The 24,165-nt window shown below is 44.6% G+C and overlaps 1 protein-coding gene across 2 annotated transcripts in view; it reads right to left on the bottom strand.

The window, feature by feature from the left end:
- LOC137436370 (serine/threonine-protein phosphatase 4 regulatory subunit 3) overlaps positions 1 to 24,165 on the bottom strand; it is a 156,534-nt gene that overhangs the window by 84,100 nt on the left and 48,269 nt on the right. For both annotated transcript variants that reach the window (XM_068130091.2, XM_068130098.2), the window contains exons 4-7: positions 23,171 to 23,794; positions 17,492 to 17,569; positions 14,571 to 14,687; positions 12,388 to 12,504 (exon numbers count right to left, since the gene is read on the bottom strand). In XM_068130091.2, the coding sequence (XP_067986192.1) occupies positions 12,388 to 12,504; positions 14,571 to 14,687; positions 17,492 to 17,569; positions 23,171 to 23,794 (936 nt within the window). The remainder of the gene's footprint in view (positions 1 to 12,387; positions 12,505 to 14,570; positions 14,688 to 17,491; positions 17,570 to 23,170; positions 23,795 to 24,165) is intronic.

Raw genomic sequence — 24,165 nt, 5'->3', positions numbered from 1 at the left:
AGTTTTTGTTAGCCCGCCTACCAAGGCAAGAAGCATGACGATGACTCCAGCAACAAGTGCTCCAAGTTTTATTCCTCAAGTCCAGGTCCTGGGTCATAGTTTTTGGTAAAATAAATTGTGTGTAGTGTAAAATGTAAAAATGTTGCCTACCGGTTATGTGTTTAGTTTCAAAATTCCGGCAATACGTGAACAGTATAAGGTTGTGGGTGTGAATCTGTTAGGTAGTTTCTCAACGCATTACGAGGGACATATTTAGTTTTAAAATGTACATTTAAATGTAAAAAAACAAACAAAAAAAAAAATGTCGCACACACTGTGATTAGAGTTTAAAATGTGAGGGGAATCACATCTACATGACACACTAAAAGTAATGTTAAATGAATGCCAGCTCACCCCAGCCGCTCCATGTAGACGACTCGGGTCGAGTCTTGGTGAGAGAAGGGGGTAGTGTTGCGGTTGTGCCATAAAGGCAAACCCCCTATAGTTCGTTGCACGACAATATGTAGCCTGCAGAAGTCAGTTATGTCTTATTGAATGTAAAGATTAGCCCTTTCCCATTGTGTAGTAATAAAGACCAAATATGCGTTGAGTTAGGCAGGATGTCAAACCTTTGTGTGGTTAAAGGAAGCCATTAAGATATGCAGGAAGGCGCGGCCAAAAGCACGGCCCACGTGATCAATGGCGAGCCGGGAACCCGTCGCCATGATGTGACAAGCCTCAGCCAATGGGAGGCTCTGGAACATTATGAAGGGTGCGGGCAGGTCTGATAATATCAGAGTCCAGCGCATGATCATTCTTTTTTTGCCTGGGATTTCGCTGCGCGCAGGACGACCTCCTGTTCTGTTCTCTTGGTTTTGGATTTTCGCTGCGCACAGGACGACCTCCTGCTCCGTTCTCTGTTTGCCTCGTGGACGACACGATTCTCCTTGCCTTGGATTTTACCACGTGGACGACACCCTGCTCTGGACTCTCTTGTTTTAGCTCCAGCGACACGTGTTTTGGCCTTGGTTCTTCGTCGACACCATCGTTTCTGCGCCGATCTTTTGCGCCATCCGGCTGACCTGCAGGCGTTGGCCTTTCGACACGACTCACCTGAGCTGAAGTTGTCTGCCTGCATGGCAGCTCGTCCCACCTGCGCTGAATCTAGCTCAACCTGCGCTGGAGTTTGTCCTTCGGACCTGACCTCATCGAGCCGTGAACTGCGCACACCAGACCACGTGGCCAATTGTGAGGAATCCCAGCACGTACATCGGTACGCCCTTCACCAGTCTTTTTCCCTATGAGTGTGTGTGTGTGTGTGTGTCAGAGTGTGAAGGCGCCAAGTCGGGGTTATTAGTAGGTAAGAGTTGGTAAGCTGTATCTTCGTCTGTTTCTCTGTGCCTTCTAAATAAAAGGCTGTACATTTTGTTGTTACTTTCCAACCTGTTCGGTACGTCTTTTCTCCATTGGCCTATCATCTGGGACCGAATTTGGCTTGACTCAGGTCCATAAATCTCGTGGGGTAATGTCGCTTTCCACACGGTGCAAATCCGCTCGGCACCCATGAGGCGTGGGAAAGTGAGGGTTCGATCGCACGGTTCTGCGGCACGCGCGTGCGCCGTGCACTTTGATCCGTGCACCTTGAAGTTATTCGTGATTCTCCGGTATTAACCGAGGGGAATCACGCAACAAAAATTGTTGTCAAAGAGGGGGATTTTTGAACCCGGCCACCACAACAAATTGTCAGGAGTGGGGATTTGAACCACCGCAACAATATATATATATATATATATATATATATTGTTACAGTTTTTAGAACCTTCACATGTAAATTTAGTAGTAAATTCCCTTATAAATGACCCCTGTGTACATTTCCCCTTAATTGGCTGTTAATTGAAATAATTGCACCTTAGTTAGTCCATGTACAACACGTAGCAAACCATAGGACCTCTCAATAGTTATGTCATTAGTATGTGTTTCAGGTAAGGCTGTGTTTCCAATAGTTGACTCTACGTTGCATCAATCAAATAAGATAGTTCCCCTTTCAGATCCCCAATCGCCTCTGCCAAGTGCCAGTGACAGTTGGGCCGTTTCGTTGGCATTACACCGCCAAAACTCCATTGCCCACGAGGCCAGGATCGGAGAAGAAGGGCGTGGCCCCACCTCGTCATCAAAGGTGGAGCCGGAGAGCCCTTAACGACCAACCAGGGCTCGGTGGGCATGGCTTGATAGGGTGTGGCAAGAAACATCTAGGGAGTTCGAGAGGGTTCCAAGGGCGTGGCAAGAAACGTCTGGTAGGTTCGAGAGGGTTCCAAGGGCGTGGATATAAAAACCCTTGGCGCGAGGCCCCCACCAGAGACGCGGGAGAGGCTCATGAGTGAGGGGGCACGAACAGAGTTGGACATAGAAGGTACGAGTTGGAGAGTCGGTGATAAGGCAGGAGAGACGAGCTGCGCGGAGCTGCTGCAGGAAGCCCCTGCCGTGTAAGCTGTATACGTGGGGCCGCCGGCTGCTCGCTCCGAACTGTGAACCTGGAGCGGACCTCTCTACTGCGCATTTGCCCGGACCTTCCTGCCCTGTTGTCCCACCTGAACCTTCTCCTTCCAGCCATTCATTCCTGCCTGCAATTCCCTATTCATGTGAGTCTGTCTGTATTGTCCTGTGGGTATAAGTAAGCCTGTTTAAGAAGTGCGCTGTGTCTTCTTCTTCTTCTGTAAATTGCTTTCGTTTCTCCTTTGGTTGCTTTGGTTTTGTACAGTAGTTAATAAATCCCTGTTCCTTCTTATTCTCTGGTTTCTTTCTCGTCCGATCGCTTTAGTGATTTCCCCATTGAGTACCTGTGGCGTGATTTCGGCTGAACCTCTTACAATCGGGTTTAGTCTATTGTTAACGGCCCGCGTCGCGGCTTGCTTCGCTCGGCGCAATCCATCAATTACGCTGTGGCCCGGGCGGGAGAATTTCCTTGCATACCGGAAGGCGCTGGAACTTAGGTCATAGGACGAATCGGCCTACTACCCTATTCAGCGCTGACCGGGCGTGACGTCATACCCCCAGGACCGGTCGGACGACCAGCTTAACAAGACAAGGGGATTAAACCCCCCTTGCTAACGGGATTGCCGTCCCCGGATGCGTAACAATTGGTGTCGGGGAGTGGGATTTGACCCGAAGTGCGCTTAACGCACTCGAAATTTTGAGCAGCCGAAATTGTAGTAATATTCCAAATTAAAGTCGTACCATGGATGATCAAGGTGATCGGATGCCGGTAGGGGAGTTAGAAGAGGGTTTGGAGGTAACCCAGGACCCCAGGGAGGAATTGGAAGAGGAGAGCAATACGAATGCGGCAGAGGGGATTTCAGGCGCACGAGATGGCGGCGCCTCGCACGAGGTTAGAGGGGCACAAGATGGCGCCTCGCACGTGGTGGCGGGAGCCGCGCCCTTTGTACCAACGGTGACAGACATGCAATCATTTATGGCTGAAATGAGGGCCCTTATGGTCGAGTCGGGGGACAAATCAAGGGCAGAAATGAGGGCCAAAAATGAGCAATTGAGAAATGGCTTGGGTAACCAAATTGCGAAGTTAGACAGCAAATTGGGGCAGTTAGACTATAAATTTGAGCAGTTAGACAACAAATTTGAGGGTTTAGACAAAAAATGTGAGGGATTAAACAGCAAATTGGGAGGAGTAGGAAACAAGTTAGGAAGCAAATTGGAGGGATTCAGAAGCAGATTAGGGGACAAACTGGGGGGGCATAATTGGCCAAGCCAAATAAATTAATAAGGGGTTGGTAAGGGGGCAAGCCACGTATGAGGAGAAGGAATTGGAGAGGGAGGTTGACCGCAGGTTGAGCGGGAGGGGCACACGGGTACGCGACGAGGTAACGCGAGTCGAGGAGCGCGGATTGAGCGAGTTGGGGCAAAGCGCAGGTAACTGGACCGGGGTAGAAATCGCGACCCGGGGTATGGGAAAGCTGGCGACCGCTGAGGTGGAAGAGGGAATTTTAATAAAGCCAGCGGTCGTCGAGGTGAATAAAGAAAAAGAAATAGTTGAAATCAAGCTTGTAGAGACGGCAGAATTAGAAGAGCACCAGCAGAAGGAAGTGATGGATAATGTACAAAGTCTGAATTCACATCCTGATGCCGTACTTGCTAATCCTTATAAAGATTTGCAGGTGCTCATGGAGAGGAAGATCCCAAAGGTGAGTGAGGTGGTATATGGTGCTAAGAGGTTTTAGTCAGGGCCCTTAGGGATATTTTGGGGCCGTTTGGTTCAAATTCTTCCAAAAGCACCAAATTTGGCCCAGATGTTGCCCATGCCATACTCTTTCGATTTTTGACGGGTGCGTGAGTGGGCGGATGCGAGAGTGCACCCCCATTAGTGGTACGGAGTACGTACCGGGAGAGTGTGTGCAGGAAGGTGCGCGAGAGGTGTGGTGTGTGATGACAGAGTGTGCGAATGGTGGAATGGGTGCGCGAGTCGAATGCATGGGATGCACGAGAGGCGCTGAGACGCCGAGATGGGCGAGTGGAAGATGGAACGAGTGGTGTGAGAATGCAAAGCGAGCATCGACGTTAAACGGGATAGCGGTTAGACCGACGTTTAACCGACGCGAGTTATCGGTCCGTGCCGGGCTGTGGGTATTGCGGGAGCCGCGGGGATCGGTGCAGCGTCGCTTCTCTTCGGAGCGTCGTGCACGATCCGGGCCTGGCCCCGCCCCGCACGGTCGAGTCCGGGCTTTGCCGGGCAAGGCGACCGGTCCGATTCGAGGGAAGATATGAGGGATCGGAACGGCGCACCCTTGTGGTGGCGGCGTTCCACCCGGGCCAGGTGGCCCATCGCGCTTGGGAGAGAGAGGCCCCGCGTAGGGATGGTGTTTTGAACCTGGGCCCAACCATGCCGCCTCCCCAGAATCGTCAATGCCGGACGGACCCAACCTACGGTAGACGAACCACCCGCATTCATTGCTCGGCTTTGCGAAGCCGAGCTTTGAGAATGTAATGACGCACCGAGGCTCGCAGTGTAATGGACGGTGGTAGGGATAGTGTTTTTATTCGAAATTGGGAATAGGGAATATGATGGGCAAAAAAAAATGATTGGCAGTAATGATTGGCAAATTTTGGATTGGCAAAAATTGGATGGGCCAAATTAATAGTGAGAGATAGCCGATGTGGAAGGATGGCAAATCCACCATCCCTCCCATCCGGGCACATGAGCATTAGTTATGGGGTTTGGCAGGGTAAGCTCGCCAAGGGCGGGTTAGGATAAAATGATAGGGATTTAGAAATGACTTTAGGTAACTGTAGAATTAAGTAGCGACATTGTACCTGTAGAGGGGACGTAGCAGATTAGTGGATTATAATAACGATTGAGCGCAATAGTATAAGGGAAGACGGGGAGCGCGTGTTTCAGAAGGGAGTAGTTAGATCAGATGATGCTGTGTGTGTGTGTAGAAAAAGTATTGAGCAGAGTATTGTGAGTGTGGGTGAATGGCATTGTAGTGAATGAAGAAGCCTGGGAGGAAAGGAGGGTGCAAGAGCCACCAGGTGTGTGTGAGCACAGGTGTGCAAGTGAACAGGTGTATGGGGAATGGTTGTGTGAAATAGTTAGTATGGAATGGAGTATGGAATGGATGGTGTGGAGTGAGTAGTGTGGAAAACGTGGAGTGGAGTGGTTTGGTGCGAAGGGGGTGGATGGGGAAGATGGACCCCTATCACGAATACCCGGGGAGGGTAGTTTAAAAGTAGGTAGAGGGTGTAGGTAAATTGTGGTTGGATATTGGCATCTGTGGTGCGTGTGGTAGAATGGTGTTTGGATGGGTGCATTAGTGACGTGGAAATGGCTGGGCGTGTGGCCTGTTAGTGTGTATGGTTAAATGGGCACTCCGCCACTGTGAGGATGTCGACCAGGTGAGGCCGCAGGTGGGCTCTGGGAGCCGGTAGAGTTGTGAATGGGGCCCGAGGATCCGGAGGACGGACCCGGGTAGCCCAGTGCCAGAGAGGCCACCGAGGGGGTAAGTGCCAGGGAGGGCCTTCCCCAGTTAGATAGGTTAGGATAAGGAGCAGGGAAGCTCGGAGGCAACTGCAGTGGCGGAGGTGTGCAGGTGAGTAGACCTGCTAGGGGAGCAACACGACCCAGTCCTGAAATTGTGCAAAGGCACAGGGAGTTGAATCGGGGGAGTGAGACCCCAAATTGATGAGCACCACAGTTTGGTCAATGGGAGTTCGGTTGTTAGAACCGCATAGTGTAAGATGGCCAATGGTTTTGCAGGGAAAGACTGGTAGAGTAAAAGTGTTAATGTCATTTGGAAAGTAGTTAGGATTAAAAATCTCCTCGCACCATCTGCATCCACTCACCTGAGGTGACGATAGTGCTCCACGCCATGCCATGGTTTATTTATTTTTGTGCAAATGTTTTGGAGTGTAAGACGCATCATGACGTGGGTGAGACATTGTGCTTGGTATTCCATCTCTTCCTCCTAAAGAGGGATTGATGATGAATTGGGTGATGGCAAATTTGGTTTCATTGGGATTGGTACGAATTTGGATTAGGGGAGATATGGGGGAGACGAGACGATAGTGACGGAATTTGTAAATGTAAATTGTTGTGTGAATACGGGGTAAGGGGCGAGGGTAGAGTAGGTGACAGGGGGGTGGGGGGGTGACGTACGTTAGGGACGAGCTTTCTCCGCTCGATCTCCAGGCGCACCTCACCTCTGCATTGCCTTTATTGATGTGTACCCTTGCCCATCGCTGACTTTGCTTTGTCTTCCTCCCCACCCATGGACCGTGCTCTCTGGGCACTGAGGGAGAGTGTGAGGGAGCCGCATCTGTGTGCCCGAGCCGCCGCTGCCAGCTGCCTGGATCGATGCACCACCTTATGGACCACACGTTTGTGGCTAAGCACCACACCCCTATGGACCACGGTACTGTGGCCGAGCACCACTGATGGACCCCACGTGTTGGGGCCTGGCCCCTCTGCTGGGACCGGCCACGATGGCCAGGGAAGAGTTGGCTTGCGGACCACGGCGAGGTGGGCCCCTTTTTCCCTACAGGTGGACCACCCATTGTTGGCCCCTGTGGGCTATAAAAAAAAAATGGACGCGTTTTGTGCCTTTTATTATATTGCAAATAGGCAGCAAGCCACAAGAACGTCAACATAGAAGAGTCAACATCAAGGAACATCGGGCCAGCAGAGCAGGAGCTGACAAGAAGAAGACCATCAGTTTGTTTTTATTGATTGTGTGCAATGTCGCACTGGATGGTGCTTGATGGTGCTTATTGGTGCTTTGGTGCTCGCATGCTTGGGGATGCATTGCAATATCAATCCTGCATCCCCGGGCATGTAGAGGTGGTGTATCGGTGCAGTGCATGCTTTTTCCTCTCTCCCACAGGGTTCTTTTTGTTTCCCAAAACAAATGACAGGTCCTGGGTTGCAGTTTTGTAAATACAAATAGTGTCGTGTAAATAATGCTCCCCACCGTAAATGTGTAGCTTGAAAATAATTCCGCAATTCGGTTATCCTGTGGGTGTGAATCTGTTAGGCAGGGTGCAACGTAGCAAGCGGGACATACTTAATTGTGTTTTAAAACTGTCGCACTCAAGGGCAAGGTTAATAGTAGAGCGGTATTACACCTGCGTGTCACATTAAGTTAAAGTTTTTTTCGGCCCGAGCCGTGCCGTGAGGAATGAGGGTGCTGTGTTACGGTTTTTAGAACCTTCACATGTAAATTTAGTAGTAAATTCCCTTATAAATGACCCCTGTGTACATTTCCCCTTAATTGGCTGTTAATTAAAGATTGCACCTTAGTTAGTCCATGTACAACACATAGCGAACCAAAGGACCTCTCAATAGTTATGTCATTAGTATGTGTTTCAGGTAAGGCTGTGTTTCCAATAGTTGACTCTACGTTGCATCAATCAAATAAGATAGTTCCCCTTTCAGATCCCCAATCGCCTCTACCAAGTGCCAGTGACAGTTGGGCTGTTTCGTTGGCATTACACCGCCAAAACTCCATTGCCCACGAGGCCAGGATCGGAGAAGAAGGGCGTGGCCCCACCTCGTCATCAAAGGTGGAGCCAGAGAGCCCTTAACGACCAACCAGGGCTCGGTGGGCATGGCTTGATAGGGCGTGGCAAGAAACATCTAGAGAGTGCGAGAGGGTTCCAAGGGCGTGGCAAGAAACGTCTGGTAGGTTTGAGAGAGTTCCAAGGGCGTGGATATAAAAACCCTTGGCGCGAGGCCCCCACCAGAGACGTGGGAGAGGTTCATGAGTGAGGGGGCACGAACAGAGTTGGACAGAGAAGGTACGAGTTGGAGAGTCGGTGAGAAGGCAGGAGAGACGAGCTGCGCGGAGCTGCTGCAGGAAGCCCCTGCCGTGTTAGCTGTATATGTGAGGCCGTCGGCTGCTCGCTCCGAACTGTGAACCTGGAGCGGACCTCTCTGCTGCACATTTGCCCGGACCTTCCTGCCCTGTTGTCCCACCTGAACCTTCTCCTTCCAGCCATTCATTCCTGCCTGCAATTCCCTATTAGTGTGAGTCTGTATGTATTGTCCTGTGGGTATAAGTAAGCCTGTTTAAGAAGTGCGCTGTCTTCATCTTCTTCTTCTTCTTCTGTAAATTGCTTTCGTTTCTCCTTTGGTTGCTTTGGTTTTGTATAGTAGTTAATAAATCCCTGTTCCTTCTTATTCTCTGGTTTCTTTCTCGTCCGATCGCTTTATTGATTTCCCCATTGAGTACCTGTGGCACGATTTCGGCCGAACCGCTTACAATCAGGTTTAGTCTTTTGTAAACGGCCTGTGTCGTGGCTCGCTTCGCTCGGCGCAATCCATCAATTACGCTGCGGCCCGGTTGGGAGTATTTCCTTGCCTACCGGAAGGCGCTCGTACTTAGGTCACAGGACGAATCGGCCTACTACCCTATTCAGCGCTGACCGGGCGTGACGTCATACCCCCAGGACCAGTCGGACGACCAGCTTAACAAGACAAGGGGATTAAACCCCCCTTGCTAACGTGAGTGCCGTCCCCCAGATCCGTATATATATATATATATATATATATATATATATATATATATATATATATATATATATACACATCAGCGCTGCGCTGAATAGGGTAGTGTATATATATATATATATACATATATATATATATATATATATATATATATATATATATATATATATATATATATATATATATATATATAGATATATATATATAGATATATATGTACATACATATACATACACAGTCACGAGAAAAAGTAAGTACACCCCATGTAAAGTTTTGACTTTTTCAACATATAGCTATTTGATCTTCATTTCAACAATATTGATAGATAAAGGTGATATAATATAACAAATATCATGAAACATTTACATTTTGTAGTCCATTGTGTAATTTAAATATACAAAATGCAAATTTCGCATGTGGAAAAAGTAAGTACACCCCTACATTTATCACTACTTCAAATACCTAAAATAAGAATCAGGTGCACCAGCTCAGGTGCAAATGATTAGAACATTGTCAGAGAGGATCTTGGAGGAACCTGTCTTATTTTAACCTCAGACATTTAGTTTGGTTTGCTCTTTGTTGTTGAAGTGTGTGGCATCACCATGCCTAGATCAAAAGAGCTCTCTGAGGCCTTCAGAAAGAAGGTTATAGATGCCTACGAGTCTGGGAATGGATTTAAAAAGATCTCCAAACAATTTGAAATCAATCATTCGACTGTCCAGAAGATCATCTACAAGTGGAGAAGACTCCAAACAACTGCCAACTTTTTCAGGCAGGCCGCCCCAGCAAGTTCAGCCCGAGAGCAGACCGCAAGATGCTGAAAGAAGTCTCGAAGAACCCCAGAATGTCATCACAGGACCTACAGGTAGCTCTTGCCACTCTTGATGTCAAAGTGCATGAGTCTACCATTAGAAAGAGGCTGCACAAATTTGATCTACATGGGAGGTGTGCCAGGAGGAAACCTTTGCTTTCCAGAAAGAACATCAGGGCAAGACTAAAGTTTGCCAATGAACACCTAGGCAAAGACCAGCACTTCTGGAACAATGTGCTCTCGACAGATGAGTCAAAGGTAGAGCTATTTGGCCACAGTACCAGAAGACATGTTTGGCGAAAACCAAAGACAGCATTTGACCACAAGAACCTGATACCAACTGTAAAGCATGGTGGTGGAAATATTATGGTTTGGGGCAGCTTTGCTGCATCAGGGCCTGGGCAGCTCACCATCATAGAATCCACTATGAATTCTTCATTGCACCAGAGGGTACTTGAGGATAATGTGAGGCCATCTGTCGGATAGTTGAAGCTCAACCGAAGGTGGACCTTGCAACATGACAATGACCCTCAACATACCAGTAAATCCACCAAGGAATGGCTGAAGAGAAAGAAATGGAGGGTTCTGGAATGGCCAAGTCAAAGCCCGGATCTAAATCCCATCGAGATGTTGTGGGGGGATTTGAAACGAGCTGTGCATGCAAGAAACCCCTCAAACATCACACAGCTGAAAGAATTCTGCATGGAGGAGTGGGCAAAAATTTCTCCCAGTCGATGTCAAGAGACTGGTAGACAGTAATAAGAAATGCCTACTTGAGGTTGTTTCTGCCAAAGGGGGCAATACCACCTATTAGAGCCAAGGGTGTACTTACTTTTTCCACATGCGAAATTTGCATTTATGTTTATTTAAATTATACCATGGACTACAAAATGTAAATGTTTCATGATATTTGTTATATTGTATCACCTTTGTCTAACAATATTGTTGAAATGAAGATCAAATAGCTGTATGTTGAAATATGTTGAAAAAGTCAAAACTTTACATGGGGTGTACTTATTTTTTCACGTGACTGTATATATACATATATATTAATCATTATTGAATACTTATTGACTCAAGACATTCAGCTTTTCATTTTTAATTACTTTGTAAAGAGTTCTAAAAAAAAAAAACCACTGACATTATGGGGTATTATGTGCAGATTCGTGACAAAAAATCTCAATTTAATCAATTTTAAATTCAGGCTGTAACACAACAAAATGTGAAAAAGTCACGTGGTATGAATACTTTCTGAAGGCACTGTGTGATGAACTACCCCGTATCATCTGACTACCCCGTATCATCCGCAAGGTAATGGTAAGGTAGAGAAACTTAATGGGATTGTCTGGAAGGCGGTGGAGATGGGTCTGAGGACCCAGTCGCTGAGCCATAACCAATGGAGTCTGGTCTTGCCAGAGGCTCTACACGCGATTCGTACCTTGTTATGTATGGCCACGAATGAAATGCCCCACGATCGGATGTTCCGTTACCAGAGACGCAGCTCGAGTGGTCAATCGTTGCCTGGGTGGCTAGCCGAGCCGGGGCCTGCGTATTTGAAACGAATGATTCGTCAGAGTAAATACGAGCCGGTGGTTGACCGAGTAGAGGTCCTTGAGGCCAACCCGGATTATGCGCACGTACGGATGGGCGATGGACGTTTGGTCACCGTGTCGGGGTCGCATCTAGCTCTGTGTGGGGAGAGTCCCGACGCCGGGCCAAGTGACGAGCGGGGTACAGGGGAGCTGAATACTCTGTCCTCGTCGGAACCGAGCCTGCCTTCCGTGCCCAGGGTTTTGGAACCGGTGGCGGAGGGGATTCTGGGTAGGACGTTCGGCATAGCTCCGGACAACCAGGGAACCAGTGAATCGGTTCCCTATAGGACTCGGGCCGGTCGTGAAAGTCGCAGGCCGCAGCGGTTGGGATGGTAGGCCGTTCCCTCGCTATCATGTTCTTGATTGCATGTTATTGATCTATGTTATACGCTAGAGAGCTTGCTGGCCTTTAATAGATAGACCAATGTTATATGCATGTGGGCTTGCTGGAAATTGAATTGGTGGGTGAATGTGATGAAATTATGGAATTACATCTGATGCAGTTCTCTCTCTAGTGGTCATGCCTTTATAAGTAAGTTGGATTGAGGGTGAGGGGACTGTCTGCTTGAGACTGGGTTCGAGTTGGTAAGTTTCGTATGCTTCTTTGCTCGTGGCTCATTTGCATAATAATACTTTATATTACTGCCTGCTTACTGTACGCCATTCTTTTGTAGAAGAGTGGAGACTTGATTGAATAAAAGCTCACGCTTGGAGTTCGAGGGATGATTATTTCACCACACACTGTATATTTATATACATATTGTTATTGTTACGTGGAAGGGGGTGGGATCCATAGCTAGACTGTGGCAGTGTAGTATGGTCCACATGTTTCGGGTATGTTAGATTGACATGTAACAGAGGCCTAGCAGAGCAAGTTGTTTGTTACCTGTGACGCTATACCTTGTTTGTGGGTCGAGCTAAGTGAGGACTTCCCATCACAGAAGCACATCATGAATGATTGCAATTATTGCCGAGAAGAAGAGTGCACTCACATCATCATTCTGCTGTGCCTCCTGCACCACAAATTCCCGTACCATCGACGGGCTGTACTCGACGATGTATGAAAAGATGTCTGTCGCTGCTGCTCGCACCTGCGCATCATCCATTCCCTGCAAAAAAAAAGAACCATTGTGGATGGTCCAGATATACATCCCAATTGTTTAGATAACCATGAAGAATCAAAAATGCCCTATTTATTCCATGTGCAAAATATATTGGAAGGGCTGGTAAGGTGGAAAAAAAATGACTCCCTCATTTTCCTAATGACTAAGGAAAATAAGAGGGGGAATTGCTTTGCAATCGAGTACATGACCCCAAAAACTAGTTCCGTAACTTATCATAATAAAGCCATGTACAAATTTTCAGTTGGTTCGTCTGGAAAACTGATCCATGTATAATAAGTGATATTTTATAGTCCATGAAGTGCAAAACTCCATGGACAAATGGCGAAATGCTCCGAAACTCAAACTTCTGTAATTTATCATAATAAACCCAAGTACCAAGTTTCAGTTGAATATGTTAAAGGGTATGGAAAAAAAGCAGAAAAATATAGGTGGGACGAACAGACGGATGGACAGACAGACAGGCGAAGAGCAAACCTATAGTCAGTCCCATCTGGGTAGGAGACTAATTGCAAGAATTAATCTATAATGACCAATCAAGGCACTGACAACATCATTGGTTAAAGAGGGGGAGGGGGGAGGGGGGAGGCATTCCCCCCCTCCCCCTCCCCCCGCCCCTCCCCCATTCCCCCCTCCCCATCCCTCCTCTTCTCCCCTCTCCTCCTCTTCTCCACCTCACCCCCTCCCCCTCCCCCTCTTCTCCCCTCCCCCCCTCTTCTCCCCTCCCCTCCCCCCCTCTTCTCCCCTCCCTTCCCCCCTCCCCTCCCCTCCCCGCCCGGCAATGCCGGGTACTTCTGCTAGTAATCTATAATGACCAATCAAGTCACTGACAACATCATTGGTTAAAGTCTGCATTCATTTCCATAATTTATCATTATCTCTCTTCATAATCTGTATTTATTATGTCAGACTCATACGTAAACCTAACCAATAGTGGTTAGAGACAACCCGCTCCCAGTCTGGGAGGTCGGCGGTTCAAAACCTGGCCGAGTCGTAACAAAAACTAACTAAAACGGCACTCAGTAGAGAGCATACTTCCGCCTGGTTGGCCATATCACTCAACGGTGAAGATTCACTTAAAAAAATATACTATGTGGATCCAGATCTTCACCAAAACTGAATGGAATAGTCCTTGTGAGACACCAAACCGGTCCACCAAGTTTCGTCCAAATCCGTCCCCAACTTTTGGAGATATCCTGCTATGTATCGTTTTTTGCCCTATCTCCCAATGGTGAAGAATCACTAAGAATTGTATTAGCCAGATCCGAATCCGGATCTTCACCAAAATCAAATCATTTCGTCCTTGTCACATACGCTATATCTCTGCCAAATTTCGTCCGAATCTGTCCACAACTTTGAAATATTTTGTTCACAAACGGACAGACAAACAAACAAACAGAAAGACAGGGGTGAAAACATAACCTCCATCCACCTTTGGTGGTGGAGGTAAAAAAATGGTACGTGCTGCTTCCTTGCTCAGCATTTCAGAGATAGAACAGGGGAAAAAACTGGCATAGTTTGGAATCCTTGGAAAGGAGGAAATTCATCCTTGATTGCCTCCCTGAGTGCAGATAGAAAAGCGACGAAATAAAGATGACATTGCTGGCACAGAGTGCTCTTGGAAATGACATCACTTCTCAGCAGCTATGTGACATCTCAACATCTCAGCAGCTGTGTTTGTGTGAAAGTCAAGTCTGATGTTTTGTCCATGTATCTATCTGTATGTGTGCGTAATTTAAGTTGGAGCTCCTCCACGAGCCTTAGAGCCTGTAAAAAAAAAGTTAATTGTTGTTAATGACACAAAAGAGGATTTTATATGTAAATGGAAGCCAATGAAGCTATAACACAAAATTAATAAACCAGTATTTCATAAATGCCTTCAAGTGAGTGCAACATTTTAAGTTCTACAAATAATGGTATTTCAAAGGGTGAAAATGCATTTACTAAGAAAAGTGGCATCAGTAAAACTCTGCACACATCAGGTAGCTGTCATGTCATCAATAACCACTCAAAACATCAAATAATTGCCGCCATATCTCAATGGCAAAACTTACCAAAACAACTTCCAATGCCGGAAGAATTCCAAAACTAGACAGGGATTTAAAAAAGCTGTCTCTGTCTTGAGGTTGAAGAGTTTGAGAAAATGCACAAAATTCTTTCAAAAAGCTTACCTGTGAAGCACAAAGAAAAAAAAAAAAGAATAAGTATTTAATAATAATATACACAGTGCTGAACACATGAATGTTTTTCATTTATCTTTTTATTTTTTTTGCACACATCATATTGTGTTTTCCATTTAGCTTTTACTGGAAAGAAATACTAATAATTGAGGCCAACTGTTTTACATATGCACAAAGTGAATTATATTTTGGGGGAGGAGAGAGGTAGTGGAAAGGGAGAGGGAAATGGAGAAGACAAAAAAAAGAAAAGACGATAGGAAAGGTTAGAGGAGTTATATGAGTGGGGATGAAGGGAAAACGCTTAGATGTAGATCGAGGTAAAAAAAAAAAAAAAGTACACTACTGTATTTGTATAAAGAAGGATTTGGGAAGGAAGAGTGAGGGGATCAAACATTCCACCATTATTTTGAATACACGAGTGTAGTATGGCCCTCAGGCATACACCAGAAATTTCACATAAATCAAAATGCATAAGCGAATGAGTCCAAATCAGAATGAACTAGAAAGAGCAATCAGAGATTGCAGACCCTCACCAGGACTTGTTCTGTGTGCTAAATACATAGAAAAGGATTTACGACAACAAAGGTCATTGTTTGCAAATGAAAGATCTAAATGGTCTAAAGGGCAAAGGTTTGAAATGGTGTAAAGGTCTGAAAAGGTGTAAAGGTCTGAAAATGGTGTGAAAAGGTCTGAAAAGGTGTAATAGTCTGTGAAGGTGTAAAGGTCTGAAAAGGTGTAAAGGTCTGAAAAGGTGTAAAGGTCTGAAAAGGTGTAAAGGTCTGAAAAGGTGTAAAGGTCTGAAATGGCGTAAAGGTCTGCAAAGGTGTAAAAGGTCTGCAAAGGTGTAAAAGGTCTGCAAAGGTGTAATGGTCTGCAAAGGTGTAACGGTCTGCAAAGGTGTAAAGGTCTGCAAAGATGTAAAGGTCTGCAAAGGTGTAACGGTCTGCAAAGGTGTAAAGGTCTGCAAAGGTGTAAAGGTCTGCAAAGGTGTAAAGGTCTGCAAAGGTGTAAAGGTCTGCAAAGGTGTAAAGGTCTGCAAAGGTGTAAAGGTCTGCAAAGGTGTAAAAGGTCTGCAAAGGTGTAACGGTCTGCAAAGGTGTAACGGTCTGCAAAGGTGTAACGGTCTGCAAAGGTGTAACGGTCTGCAAAGGTGTAACGGTCTGCAAAGGTGTAACGGTCTGCAAAGGTGTAAAGGTCTGCAAAGGTGTAAAGGTCTGCAAAGGTGTAAAGGTCTGCAAAGGTGTAAAGGTCTGCAAAGATGTAAAGGTATAAAAAGGTGTAAAGGTATAAAAAGGTGTAACAGTCTATAAAGGTCTGAAATGGTGTAAAGGTCTGAAATGGTGTGAAGGTCTGAAATGGTGTGAAGGTCTGAAATGGTGTGAAGGTCTGAAATGGTGTGAAGGTCTGAAATGGTGTGAAGGTCTGAAATGGTGTGAAGGTCTGAAATGGTGTGAAGGTCTGAAATGGTGTGAAGGTCTGAAATGGTGTGAAGGTCTGAAATGGTGTGAAGGTCTGAAATGGTGTGAAGGTCTGAAATGGTGTGAAGGTCTGAAATGGTGTGAAGGTCTGAAATGGTGTGAAGGTCTGAAATGGTGTGAAGGTCTGAAATGGTGTGAAGGTCTGAAATGGTGTGAAGGTCTGAAATGGTGTGAAGGTCTGAAATGGTGTGAAGGTCTGAAATGGTGTCAAGCTCTGAAATGGTGTGAAGCTCTGAAATGGTGTGAAGGTCTGAAATGGTGTGAAGGTCTGAAATGGTGTGAAGGTCTGAAATGGTGTGAAGGTCTGAAATGGTGTGAAGGTCTGAAATGGTGTGAAGGTCTGAAATGGTGTGAAGCTATGAAATGGTGTGAAGCTCTGAAATGGTGTGAAGGTCTGAAATGGTGTGAAGGTCTGAAATGGTGTGAAGCTCTGAAATGGTGTGAAGCTCTGAAATGGTGTGAAGCTCTGAAATGGTGTGAAGCTCTGAAATGGTGTGAAGCTCTGAAATGGTGTGAAGCTCTGAAATGGTGTGAAGCTCTGAAATGGTGTGAAGCTCTGAAATGGTGTGAAGCTCTGAAATGGTGTGAAGCTCTGAAATGGTGTGAAGCTCTGAAATGGTGTGAAGCTCTGAAATGGTGTGAAGCTCTGAAATGGTGTGAAGCTCTGACATGGTGTGAAGCTCTGAAATGGTGTGAAGCTCTGAAATGGTGTGAAGCTCTGAAATGGTGTGAAGCTCTGAAATGGTGTGAAGGTCTGAAATGGTGTGAAGGTCTGAAATGGTGTGAAGGTCTGAAATGGTGTGAAGGTCTGAAATGGTGTGAAGGTCTGAAATGGTGTGAAGGTCTGAAATGGTGTGAAGGTCTGAAATGGTGTGAAGGTCTGAAATGGTGTGAAGGTCTGAAATGGTGTGAAGGTCTGAAAAGATGTAAATAAGTCAAAATATGTAAAGATGTGAAAAGGTGTAAAGGTCTGAAATGGCGTAAAGATGTGAAATGGTGTAAATGTCTGAAACGGTGTAAATATGTGAAAAGGTCTAAAGGTGAAGAGATGTGAAAATATTTAAAGGTCTGAAATGGTGTAAAGATGTGAAATGTGTAAAGATCTGAAATGGTGTAAAGATGTGAAATGTGTAAAGATCTGAAATGGTGTAAATATGTGAAAAGGTGTAAATATGTGAAAAGGTGTAAATGTCTGCAACGGTGTAAATATGTGAAAAGGTCTACAGGCGTAGAGATGTGAAAACATTTAAAGGTCTGAAATTGTGTAAAGATGTGAAAAGGTGTAAGGGTGTAGAGGTTCAGCAACATAATACTTACAAGTTCTCTTCTTTTATCATCATCTGTAGCCTCCTCAGTCAATTGTGCAAAAAGCTCTGTGAGAAACCTGTCATCTTCCTGGCAAAAAGGTTATAAAGAACGATAAAAAAAAATACTGATAGCAAACCAAAACCAGCTGATCCATGATTCACAACATACAAAATTAAAGCAATGTAAAGAGCATGAACATATGAATAATTATTTTTTCATTTTATTAAAGTTTTTTTTTCTTTCTTTACTCGAGCATGTCCTGCAACAGCATAATATCGTTAAATAGTTATCACAATATATAATATGATGGTTAAAACTAAGCAGGAGTATTTACCACGAAGTGAAAATTGATCAACGTCATAAACTATGAGCCAAATAAATAATATGCAATTCAAATCAATGCATTTCAACCTTACTTCTGTATCTCAGTCCAAATGCCACCATCAAATCACATTATATCGTCTCCTCCATCTAAATCATAAAGTAAAATCAACACAGAAAATCACAACTAGGATATAATGCATTTTTCCTATGACTCTACTCAACCGATTGGACATGCTCCACAAAAATAACAAAGCGAAGAATATTACAATGTAAACCTGTACCACTTAAAGTAGAATGAAGACAGGTAGAACTAGAAAGGCACTCAATAGAGCGCAAACCTCCACCAGGCTGAAAAGTTTACGTTTTGTATCCTACTGATAGGACGGATCTGGATCCGGACCTCCAAAATCCAATCAGCTTGTTATTGTCATCTATCCAACTCATCCACCAAGTTTTGTCCAAATCCATCCACAACTTTTTGATACATTGTGCTATATATAATTTTGGCCCCATCTCTCAATGGTGAGTAATCACTTTAAAATTATCATATCCAGATTCGGATCTGATGCTGATGGCGTGCTGATGAGGAGGAGAGTGTCGCTGAAGCTGAAGGGAAAGGTGTATGCTGCATGTGTGAGAAGTGTTATGATTTATGGGAGCGAGACATGGGTAATGAACGTAGAGCAGCAACGAAGGCTGGAAAGGGTGGAAATGCGAATGGTTCGATGGATGTGCGGAGTATCGTTGAGAGAGAGGAAGACAAATGATGAATTGCGAAAGATGATGGGAATATTGCCTGTGATTGATGCTGTGAAGAGGCACAGGTTGAGATGGTTTGGTCATGTATTGAGGAAGGATGAAAGTGACTGGTTGAGAAGAGTGATGGAAGTTAATGTAGAAGGAAGTAGAGGACGGGGAAGACCGAGAAAGACTTGGCTAAAGATGGTGGAAGAAGAAATGCGGGCAAGGGGGTTAACAAGGAGGGATGCAGAAAATAGGGCAAAATGGAGAAAATTGTCATGGGGACCGCAAGGCTAACCCCCGCTCTAGCAGGGAACATGGCCTTAAAATGCATGTTGTTGTTGTTGTTGTATATCCAGATTCGGATCATCAGCCTGGTGTTGGCTCAGCGGTTAGGGTGCTGGATTGGGATCCTGAGTTCAAATCCCGGTCGTTTCCTGAATTAACGCCAGGGAGGTTGACTCAGCCTGTCATCCTTCCGAGGTCGGCAAATTGAGTACCAGCTTGCTGGGATGAATGTGCCGGTGTGTGCCCCGGTTTAGAATAGGTACACCGTATCCCTGCGTGTCGTAAGAGGCAACGAAAGGGTTGGCGTCAGGAAGGGCATCCTGCCATAAAAACATTGCCTCAAAAAGGGAACCATGATGATTGTCATGGGGCCTGCAAGGCTAACCACCACTCTAGCAGGGAAAATGGCCTTCAAAAGGGAATTTTTAAAAATATCCAGATTCGGATCATGACCATAATTGAATTGATCAGTCCTTGTCATACACACAATCTGTCCACAACTTTCGTCCAAATCAGTCCATAACTTCATGAGACATCGTATTATATACCGTTTTTAGCCCAATCACTCAATGGTGAAGAATCACTAAAAATTCTCAGATCCAGATCTTCTCCAAAATCGAATCATTTCGTCCACGTCACATACCCAACCTCAACACCAAATTTAGGCCGAATCCGTCCACTTTTTGAGATAGCCTGTTCACACACAGACAGACAGACATACAGGGGTGAAGACATAACCATGAAAACAACGGATGGAATTGAGGGAATGCTGATTGACGTTTGCCAACCACGGTGTGAAGCAAGAAGCTGATGATTTGGACGTTAACTCTTCATCGGAGAAAAAAGACTCTGCTTTTTAATCCTGGAGTGTCGGCTTCTCCTCATTTCCCAAAGCAGTTAACAAACTTCGATCAACATTCTGTTAAATTCCATCCATTTATTTACCACTTAAGTCACATTTACAATGAAGTTACCAGTATTTACATCAGTGTTACCAGTAGAAGTATTTACACCAGTGCTGTGAATTTTCATTTCAGTTATTAAAGATTTAAATGCTAAATATTTAACATTGGAATACCTGAAAAACGATGATTATTAGCAATTTAAAATGTTTTTTAGAATAGTCCAAGATTGGTTCTTAGTAGGAGCCACTGGTAGCCAGCAGTTTGCATTCAGCTAGGTTGCATATCACTGCAGGGTGTTATAAAAAAAACGATACATTTTGTGGATTGAACACTAACGCAGCAGTGAAACTTGGCTTTCCCACTCAGCACATCCCAGCCATCACTTTTCCAAATGTGTTTTACCTCTATAATGTATCAGATATGGCATGTTATATTCTATATCTAGTATACAGTGTATATACAGTGCCTTCAGAATATATTCACACCCCTTGAATTTTTCACATTTTGTTGTGTTACAGGATTGTCACTAATCTACACATAATACCCCGTATTGTCAAAGTATAATTTGTTTTTCAAAATTTTTACAAATGAATTTTTAAAATGAAAGGATGAAATGTCTTGAGTCAATACGTATTCACCTTCTTTGCTATGACACTTCAAATTGAGCTCTGGTGCATCCAATTTCCTTTGATTTGAGTCCATCGTTGAGATGTCTCGAACTTGATTTGAGTCCACCTGTGGCCAATTGAATTGATTGGATACGAGTTAGAAAAGAAACACCTTTCTATATAAGGTCCCACAGTTGACAGTGCATGTCAGAGCAGAAACTATACCACGAAGTCCAAGGAACTGTCCATAGAACTCTGAGATTGAATATTGAGGAAGCATAGATCTGAGGAAGGGTACAAAACGATTTCAAGTGTTGAAATTCCCAAGAGGACACTGAGCTCCATCATTAGGAAATGAACCAGAAGAACCTTGGTCAGAGTGGTGACAAATAATCCAATGACCACGCTGACAGACCAACAGAGATCCTTGGTTGACATGGAAGAACCTGCCAGAAGGACACCAGTTTCTGCAGCACTTGACAAATCTAGGCTTTATGGGAGAGTGGCCAGACGGAAACCATTCCTGAGAAAAAGGGACATGACAGCACACCTGGAGTTTGAAAAAAGGAATGTGAAAGACTCTGAGAGGGAAAATATTATGTGCTGCGACAAAACTAAAATTGAACTCTTTGGCCTGAATGCAAAGCGCTATGTCTGGCAGAAACCGAGCACAGCTAATCACCATGGCGGTGGCAGCATCATGATATGGGGATGCTTTTCAGCGGCATGGACTGGTAGAGGGAACAAGCAATGGAGCCAAATACAGGCAAATTCTTGAGGAGAAACTGATTCAGAGTGCTAAAGATGTTAGACTGTGACGAAGACTTGCATTCCAAGAAGACAATGACCTCAAGCATACAGCTAAAACAAAACTGAAGACTTGAATCACATTGAGAATCTGTGGATAGACTTGAAGATTGCTGTTCACTGACACTCCCCATCCAACGTGACAAGAGCTTGAGCACAACTGCAAGAAAGAATGGGAGAAACTCCCCAAATCCAGATGTGTAAAGCTGATAGACATACCCAAGACGACTCGAAGCAGTTATCAGTTCCAAAGGCGCTTCTACGAAGTATTGACTCAGGAGGCTGAATACTTATATAAATTAGATATTTATGTATTTAATTTTCAATTAATTTAAAAAAAATTCTAAACACATGTTTTCACTTTGTCATTATGGGGTATTTTGTGTACATTGGTGACAAATATTAAAATTTACTCAATTTTAAATTCAGGCTGTAACACAACAAAATGTGAAAAAGTCAAGGGGTGTGAATACTTTATAAAGGGGCTGCATTTTTTTTGGTGGTGCACGTTTATTTGTGTTTGTTTGACTTCTATGCACTGCTGAACCATGGACAAAATGAGTTAAAAACTGGTAGTTGCACACGGGAAGTACCCACAAAAGCTTTCGGTGGCAATAAAATTGTAGTCCCGGGGATTCAAAGTGGGGAAGAAAAAAAAAGAACCACCTTTAGAGGCCATTTTTCCCTGCAGAGCAGGGGGAAGGCCTTTTTTGGGCACCGTGTTCCCCTTTTTGAAGCAATGTTTTATGGCCGGATGCCCTTCCTGCCGCCAACCCTGTTAGTCGCCTCTTGCGACAAACAGGGAATTACCAGTGAACTGGTGCTCAATTTGCCGACCTCGGAAGGATGACAGGCTGAGTCAACCCTCCTGGTGTTAATTCAGTGATGGACCAGGATTCAAACCCAGGATCCGAGGATCCAAAGCCGGCACCCTAACCGCTAAGCCAACACCAGGCTTCAAAGTGGGGGCGGCTTCCAATTCTCTCTATGTGAATGTGCATCACATAGCACCGCCTGAATCAACGGTGGCTGATCTTGGGGTATGCACAGGGAGGTTTTAGGCAATTTAAAAAAACTGCCGGAAATTTGAACTGTCAAACTTGTGTTACCAGTGATTATACTTGGCGGTACATGGGAAGATTGGAGGCAAGAAAAAAAAAATTCAGTCCCAGGGGTTCAGGGTTGGAGAAGCACCACAATTCTCTCGAAGTAAATATGCATTTCTAAAATATGCTAATTCTGGGGGAATGATCTCGTCAATAATCGTGGGGGAATTAACCCGACCATTATTCTGGTGGAATTAACTTAGCTGTAAAGATGGGTATTTATGTATTTAATTTTATTACCAAAAAAATCTTCATAGCAATAAGGGTTAAGTGATCTTCCTTCTGGAAGCGGTTGCACTTATTTTAAAGATGCTTTTCATTTATTTTTGAATTGAACACAGGCAATGCATACGAGTAGTAGAATAATCATTTTGTTTGTTTATGATGCGATAAAATACACTTGCAAATTGATTTTAACTTTTGGCTAATATCTAGGTGCGTGTACACAGAAGATTATGCATTTGATTAAAGGATGAACTTAAATATGGGAAGTGCTCGGTAACAATATTTTGTGTTAGTAGTTCTACATCGTCTTGGAATATGCAGTGCTACTTGCATTGCAATTTCACGAAATGAAGTCACTGGCTCTCTGGTTTAAATTGATATTGGCATGCATCACAGTGGGTTGACTGGTGATTTTCTTATCTGAGCACATAGTTCATGATGTTAGAATCTCACTTGATATTTCATAAGAATTTGTTCAAGACGATTCATTTTAATAATGCTCTTTACAAAATTCTAATTAGATGTCCTCATCGTTGCTAGATGTATTGGAAAAGATCAATGTTTAGCCTGTGTTGAAACAATTAGGAATCAATCCAGAAAGCTTTCCAAATGCAACCAGTCCATATTTGCATATATAACAAAAATTGCACATACACTGCCCTATATACATTTTGGTTTGCACACCTGTAACAACTTGACAATGTCCACTTTATTGAAGAATATATAAGAGCTGAGGGAAGAAAGCAAGTTCTCCTCAAAGAGAGAAGGAGTGGGCAAGATGACATCCTGGATGTACTGCGCCCGGTAAGTTTGGTGGATCTTCTGCCTGAGCTCAGAGTCTGTTATCGGAATGACTTCCTTGAAACGGGCGGTGTTCGTGAGGAACTCACGATGCCTCGTTGGCTCTGGTAGAGCCGGGTCATACTCAAGGCACCCCACAACGTCCATCACACAGCTGTCCGATAGCATGATCTCAAATAAAGCAGTGCTGTTGAGCAAGAAAACACCTTTGAAGATCTGAAACAGATGATGCAAGCCTTCGGCGTTCTCCAGGTCCTCACAAACGTGAAAGAGCTCAAGAAGCTTCTTCACAAAGTTGTCCGATTCCAGTGCCAAAGCTAGCTTTTCTCGACGGATTGGTGATGGTAGAGCAGCCGTCACTATTTCCATGATCTCCCCAAGCTTTGAAAGCTCGCAAGGCGGAAGCTCCACAGCCGGAACAGCCTCTGGTAACTCCTCAAAACGCTCTTCCTCGGACTCATCCAAGAGGTCCTGCGTGATGTCCACCGAAGGATCTTTTCCTTGTACCTATGTGGTGAATATGCAGCACACCATCAAGATATTAAAACAACAATTTTGTCTGACACATTTTTCAAATACATTTTATCAAAATTCTCAACAAATATGATGGCTAAATAATCTGTTTCATGTGTGGATTTTGAACGCAACAAAAATCATAAATATGAAAGCAAACTAAATTTGACAGTACCAACGGATGTACATAGGGGACATCCACAATCGAGGGTGATTGTCAGGGAGTATGATGATGTTTTCGGAATGTAATATTTCATTTATATGTTCCAATACATATATACACCCTAGGAAGGCAATGGCAAACCACCCAGTAAACTCTTGACAAGAAACTACTTCGGTAGTAGTGAACATGCCTTCGGGCACAA

Source organism: Myxine glutinosa, chromosome 1 (assembly GCF_964187855.1).
Source record: "Myxine glutinosa chromosome 1, kmMyxGlut1.1, whole genome shotgun sequence".
NCBI lineage: Eukaryota > Metazoa > Chordata > Myxini > Myxiniformes > Myxinidae > Myxine > Myxine glutinosa.
The sequence above is the reverse complement of the archived record's forward strand: the minus strand, read 5'-3'. Positions and strand labels throughout refer to the sequence as shown.